At 39.5% G+C, this 7035-nt stretch overlaps 1 protein-coding gene across 2 annotated transcripts in view; it reads left to right on the top strand.

Annotated features, from left to right (window-relative positions):
* sgcg (sarcoglycan, gamma) overlaps positions 1-6597 on the top strand; it is a 20954-nt gene extending 14357 nt beyond the window's left edge. For both annotated transcript variants that reach the window (XM_008425906.2, XM_008425905.2), the window contains 5 exons: positions 1005-1092; positions 1885-2004; positions 3582-3654; positions 3839-3962; positions 5162-6597. In XM_008425906.2, the coding sequence (XP_008424128.1) occupies positions 1005-1092; positions 1885-2004; positions 3582-3654; positions 3839-3962; positions 5162-5329 (573 nt within the window). In that variant the 3' untranslated portion in view covers positions 5330-6597. The remainder of the gene's footprint in view (positions 1-1004; positions 1093-1884; positions 2005-3581; positions 3655-3838; positions 3963-5161) is intronic.
* Positions 6598-7035: the final 438 nt, after the last annotated feature.

The following is a 7035-nucleotide window of genomic DNA, read 5'->3' as shown; positions in this document are numbered from 1 at the left end:
ATTTATTTCACTCTTTTTCTTCATTTTTTGATTTATTTTACTCATTTTTTATTTATTTCACCCATTTATTTATTTATTTAATTTTGGCTGAAATGGCTTTCCATAATTTATTGAATGAATTCATCCTCATGCAATTCAGCTTCAAGGAAGACAAGAGCAAAAAAAAAAATCTAGCTACTAGTTAAAGTTAAAGCTTTCCCAGCGAACCAAAAGCTGATGAGGATGAGAGCTGGAATCAAGATGGCTATGAAGGTAGTGAGTGTGAAGAACAGATATCAGACATCTCTGGTACAGTGTACAAGTGATAAGTGGGTGGTGTGATTCCTACCTTCTCTTTGAGGCTGATTCATTCTATGAATAGAAGTAAATGCATGGAGAGTAAGAGTAAATACAACCTAAAAATATGCTTTACTAGTGAAATATAAACTGCAAATTAGCAGTGACTTTAACTTTACTGTACTCAAATGCATCTGTTGCGCAATCGAGATTAAAACTGAATTTTAAATAAAATTTCTCCTTAATATGTTCATTTCAGCCGGTTGAGCCACAGTGACGAGATGCCCTAATAAACTGAGTTCCTCATTTTGTTTTGCTGTTAAAGCTGCTGAACATGCTAATGAAATAAATGGTGTTCAAACTGATAAGTTTTCTATTTCTCCTGCGCATCATTATGGTACAACGTAGCCTAAAGGCAACAAACTCCCGTAACATATAAAAACACTCCAGACATTTTTTTTTTTCAAAATGCCTAAATAGATGAACTCATTAAATGTGTGTTTTTGTTGTTTAGAGGCTGAAAACATCAGGAACAGCTTTAGTGACACTTCACATATTAGCCTTATGTGACAAAAGAGAGACTTTAGTATTTCAATAGTTACCCTGTTGGAGGCAAAGTGAAAGTTTTTCATCATGTATGTGTTTCCTGCTCATAAATGTGTTTATTCTACTTTATTTTGTTTGTTCTGGAGGCTATAAAGCGTCTTTTTTTCCCCCTCTGCCTTCAGGACACTCCCCTAGTTGTGCACTCATCAGAAAATGTTTCCCTTAATGCCCGCAACGAGAACGGGAACGTTACGGGGAGGACATCTGTGGGTAAGAGGACGCATGTCCACACGGAGACAGTCCCGCACTCACACCTCGCATTCGCATGACGTATGGGGGCGACGGTAAAGTCACTCATGTGCTTGTCCTGCAGGGATTCCTCATCCTACATTAGCAGTGACAAGAGGCCATCTGTCAATTTATAATCTCTTAGATTTCCATTTAAAAGCCATTACAGGCAGTGTTCCTGTCTCTGGCATTGCTTCCGGATCATTCTGTCTTCCACGGAGGGCTTGGGGCCCGTGGAGGGTCATATTTGTACATCTTTTATAGTCCTCCGACGGCCACGTTAGGATGCTTTGTCATGATTAAAAGGCTAGCAAATGACCCAACTAATTACTGTGTTCCGCGATGCCATTATGTGTCCTTGATCGTTAAGTCGTAAACCGCATAGCCTGCGTGCTCCCAACCCCGGGAGCATAAAACAAAAATGCTTGTTAGAGAAGATTGTGTGTCGTTCGCAAATGTAGACACAGGCGGCTGAGTTAAATGTGTCACTGAGGGATCCACCTGCAGTAGATTCTGCTCTCACAGGGCTGTGAACACAGCTGCAGTCAAGGGCAAAGAGGCTGACCTGTGATGAGGCACTCTTCAGTAAAAACCTAATGGGGGTTACTTACTCTTGGGGTTGAATTGATCCACTTTGCTGATCACCTCAGCAATTCTAATGAGCTAGAAAATCTTCTGCGCAAATCTAAAACGCCTCGGAGTGAAAGGATGAGGTCCGCTTTGTTCATGTACCACTGCCAAACCCCTTTTAGGTGTTTTCTGTTACTGTTGCAGGTCCCAAAGAGGCTCAGGGACACACTCACAGCATGCTCTTAAACTCCCCCAACAACAACATGCTGTTCAGTGCAGATGGCGAGCAGACTGTGATTGGTCCGGACAAACTCCGAGTCACAGGTATGTGGGCGGATATCTATACGTGTGAATGTAGCACACACCTGTTGGCTGGGACCATTTGGAAAACGATAACACACACCTCCAATGTGACGTCAACCACAGGTTGGGTTCGAAGGCAAAACGCTGAGCAGCAACTAGCTAACTAAGGACAAACACAATGTGATTGTTTCCACGGTCTTTGGGTGTAAATAGCTGAGTTTCATTAAAGTGATCATCATTGTGACACATATTGGAGTTTAAGTTTAAAGTGAATTTTCCCTCAGTTTTAATCTACTTACAGTAACTTCTGATCTGCATTAGAGAACAGTGTCTTACTGGAGCAACTGTGTGTGGAAAACTTGATTTTGGTTTGGAGTTTTCTTTCTTTGCTTGCAGCTCTTCAGTAAATAACGATGCAAAGCTAATAGAAAACAATTTCCTCTTTCTGATACTTTCAATTTCATAGTCAGGCACCGGTCACCATCTGAATTTTGTTCAAGGGTTGCTAAACACTTTGCAAACTTTCCACATTTACTGCCACCTTCAGTGAAGGTACCTATCAAGATGATCAAATTAGAAAAATGTAGCCTCTACATTAGGCATTTTTTATAGTAATTACTTTTGGAGAGAAAAAAAATCTAAATTTATGAGGCATTTGTTCTTTATAAAAACATTTTCTAAAATTTCCTATTTAGCAGATTCAACTGAATAATTTTTAAACTGTTTAGTAAGAAGATCTGTCATTAATTGCCAATATCTTCAGTAAAAAAAACCCAACTAAAACGTTTAAAACAATTGGAACAGCACAAAACAAGGCTTGATAAGTACTCCAATTTTCATTGCTGGCGTGTGTTCCTAATTCCTATTTGCCTTCTCAAATTTGTATGAAAAATTCAAAAGATTTATCTTTAAATTCCCTGTTATTCAGATTACACTGTTTTGCTCAGGCAGACCTTTTTTCTTTTTTTTTCTTTTTTTTTTTTAGACTTTTAAGCCATAAAGTTAAATGCCTTTTAATGATCTCCCATGCAACTGAATTAGCACGCGTAAATGCATTAATGCCACAGAGAATACAATCCATCGTGTGCACAGTTAAGGCTTGGAGTCAATAATCTGTATCATAAAACCACACAGAGAATCTTTTCACATAGCAAAGAGCTGTAGGGTAACTATCTTCATACATTTCCATCCTGCGCTCCGAATGTTTCAGTGTTGATGTTGGTGTGTGCCACTGACCACAAACTGTGGTGACTGATTAAACAGAGAGGCGGCTGATGGCTTCGTTTCGCCCGGGGTCAGCTTGAGCCCTCAGTGTTATCTGTCTCTCCGTGTTGCTTCGCCCAATTTGCCGAGAGTCAAAGTGAGCCGACAGACTGCTTCTCCTTTTTAAAGTCAAGCTCACAGAAACGCAGCAGATAGGACGGCGCTTTAAAATCAGCCGGCATCATTCCCTGAAGATGACGACTGTTGGCTCGTTTTTACACCAAATGCTAGTGAAAACCAATGAAACAAAGTCTTAGGAATGTTCTGCATGTGTCTGCCAGAGCCTCCTCTGCCTTTGATGAATGGTGTGTGTGTGTGTGTGTTTGTTTCCTCAGGTCCTGAAGGAGCTCTGTTCCAGCATTCTGTGGAGGTGCCGGTGCTGAAGTCAGAGCTTTTGAAAGACCTGAAGTGAGGACCACAGCTACAACATCTCGTCACCTTCCTAAAATCGTGGCCTTTTATTGGCAATTATTGGGAGATATTCAGCGCAAAGGAATATCTCCTTTACCCGCTCTCTTCATTGTCAGAATCAGTGCTGTTGATGAGATCACAGTGGTCTGTCTCTTTGTAAAGCCCAGCTGTCTTTCTGTAGGCTGGAGTGCCCGACCCGCTCTGTGACAATGGACGCACCAAAGGGAGTTCATCTCAAAGCTCTGGCTGGGAACATAGAAGCTGCTTCCAACATGGACGTCATCCTGCAGTCGACTTCAGGGCTGGTAAGAAACCAGCTTTACACTTCCTGCTGACTTCTCTTCATCGTCTTTCTTTAGGTCAGCTGGGGAATGTATACACAGCACACTTTTGGCAGGGAACACGCAGCTTTATACGTCCATGATCTCATTTGTCCGCACCTGGGAGCTCCGGCACAGTTTGACAGGAGCGCGGCTCTTACAGGTCACTGAGCATTTACGTCTGAAACTCCTTAGCTACACTGCCCACAGAGAGCTGGTTTCACCACTTCCACTTCATGCTGTAACTTACAGTGCTTTGCAGAAGTGTCCAGGGCCTCTTTGAACTTTTCCATATTTTGCAGTGTGAAAATGAAAAAAAACCTTAACGTATTTATTCAGGATTTGAAGTGAAAGACCAACACAAGCAGGGCAAAATTATGAAATAGAAGGAAAAGAAGTAGAAATCTGAAAACGGCGGTGTGCCATTATAATCAGCTGATCTCAGTTATCGCTGTGTAATATTGTACAGGACAGTTAAATGGACTGGACTTTACAACTTTTCCTCCACATCTATGTGCTGCTTTGTGCTGGTCTGTATTGAAAATGCTTTTAAAATAGTTAGTGATTTTAACAGGGATAAAATGTGAACAATTTCCTGAAGTAATGATGCTTTCGGAAGGCACTGTAAGCTTGTATCTTTCAGTGAGTAGCACTTTGTATTTTTAAATGTATATTTTATTTCCCTCTGATCTTTGTGCTTCAGAGGGTAAAAAATGACATGATGATAAATGATGGTTTATTCTGTTTAGAGCCAATCAAACCTGCATTTGGGCTCAGTTGTGGTTTGGATTCCATGTAGTTTGTTAGTAAACGGTTCTGAAGGCCAAGTTAATCTCTACAGTCTAACTAACTGGCTAAATCACATGAAGTATTTATTTGATCATTATGAATTAATTCCCAATAGAACAATACACCTCTGTGACACTCTGGTTTTATGGTGGAATATTTACCTTATTGTGATTGTATTTATTCTTCCTAGAATAAATCGTTGTGATAATAACCCAAACTGAATAATCAAAAATACTTGAATTGCATTTCTGACTTTTTGCCACCTTCTTTTTAATCAAACCTCTTAGGCATGAAAATATCCTAATTCCATCTTACTTATACTTGTGCATGTGTCTTATCTGATTGACCGAGATATTAATGCCGACCCATGGAAACTTGTTCTCCTCACGATGCAGCTGGTGCTGGACGCAGAGACGGTGCGCATGCCGAGCCTGCCGCTGAGCAAAGGAGGCGTTTCTGGAAATACTCAGGATCTGTTTGAGGTCTGTGTCTGTCACAGTGGAAAGCTCTTTCTGTCCAAAGCTGGACGAACTTCCACTTGCAGCGAAAATCAGGACTGCTAGACACGGACTCTAACAGTCATCGATTTTCTTTCTCTTTGAAGAAGCATCTTTTGGGAGGCAACAAGCACAACTGTTTTTATGGGGCTCAAGTTTTCTTCCTTTCCTTTTTTTTTTTTTTTTTTAATGCTCAGACCCAAGTGGGTCTGCAATTTTCTCCACTTACACGTTAAGCTGTGTAAAAAAATTTATCCTGATATGCCCCGAACTCCCCCCCCCCCTGCAGTTGAAGTAATGTGGATCTATTGAACTATTGAAGTGATGCAAATTTGCGTTCCAGCTTAAAAATATGTGCATCACAGATTTATGAGAATGTTTTTACACATGCAGTACGATGGCTGGGCAATGAGGAGCTGGTAACAGCTTACATCCTATGCAATATTATCTTGTGGTGCAATAAATTAAGTTAATGCATATCAAGGCCTTGGAAAAAGGGGACATAAATTGTATTAGATTTTTGTTTTATTCTAAAAGTATTTATTTTAGTTAATGATGCCTTCATCCAAAACTCCAAGCCCTTGGTATGTGGTGTTTTTTTTAAATTTAGTGTTACTTTATTTAACTACAGGAGGGATTGAATATGGTGGTACATTTTGAGTTTTCTGTAGACAGTTTAGAGACTAGAGGGTTTTCTTTCCCTTCCTTTAAGTCGATTTTAAGTACAGTTATATGAAGTGACTCCATGGTTGCTTCTAATTTTAAATGAGAAGAACCACCTTGTGTCAACATGATAAGTTCATTAACACATATAATGGATTTTTCTCATGGTATGTTTTGCCCATCTTATTTTAGAGCTCCTTATATAACCATGGAAACAACAAGAAAGTCACAAACAGGCCTGTTTGTTAAATTGTCTACTGTAAAGTCAAAGGAAAGCTGGTAGAGACAGTGGAAACATTAAGTTTTACCACAGCGACATGGAGGTAGAAACAGAACAAGAGTGACAAACCTTAAGGATATTTGAATGAATAAAGGAGGAAATGATGGTTTATAACTGTGTCAGTGCTTTGCATCAGATGTGTGATCTTTTAACACATTACGCAGAACGGGAGCTCAACATTTGCCTTCACTGTATGGATGGAAGTGTTTGTTTGCAGCGTCTGAAATATTTTTTTTTAAAGGTAAATGTTTTTGTAATGACGATTTTTGTCAGTGAAGGATTGGTGTATTTTACATGCCTGTTTTTAATCGCAGTTCTTTTGTATTGATTGTGTTGTGTTGAGATTGTAATATGAAAACAAAAGGAGAATAAAGGTGATATGCAGTTCTCACCTCAGGTCTGTCATATTTTAACAAATGTAATATTTATTCATTTTATATGTTAAATAAATGTTGGTTTGCTTTTATTTTTTCTGTCATCATTAATCCACCTTATTTTTTTTTTTATAAATTGTGTTTTCCTGTTTTGGATCCAATGACCTTTTTTTTAATTATAGATTTGATTCAGTGGCGAACAAAAATACAGCCGAAATATGATCGCACATTTTCTTGAAGCGTTCAGTGGCGCACTCTGCTGGAGAAGATCTGCATTTACACCAAAGCATTTTTACTTGAGGAACTTCAGCTTGATTCACAAGATTCACTTTGCATTGGTCTAATGCAGTGTTTTTCAACCACTGTTCCGCGGCACACTAGTGTGCCGTGAGTGATCGTCAGGTGTGCCGTGGAAATTATTCAATTTCACCTAAGGTACCGTATTTTTCGGACTA

This window comes from Poecilia reticulata, linkage group LG13 (genome assembly GCF_000633615.1).
Source record: "Poecilia reticulata strain Guanapo linkage group LG13, Guppy_female_1.0+MT, whole genome shotgun sequence".
Taxonomy (NCBI): Eukaryota; Metazoa; Chordata; class Actinopteri; order Cyprinodontiformes; family Poeciliidae; genus Poecilia; species Poecilia reticulata.
The sequence above is the reverse complement of the archived record's forward strand: the minus strand, read 5'-3'. Positions and strand labels throughout refer to the sequence as shown.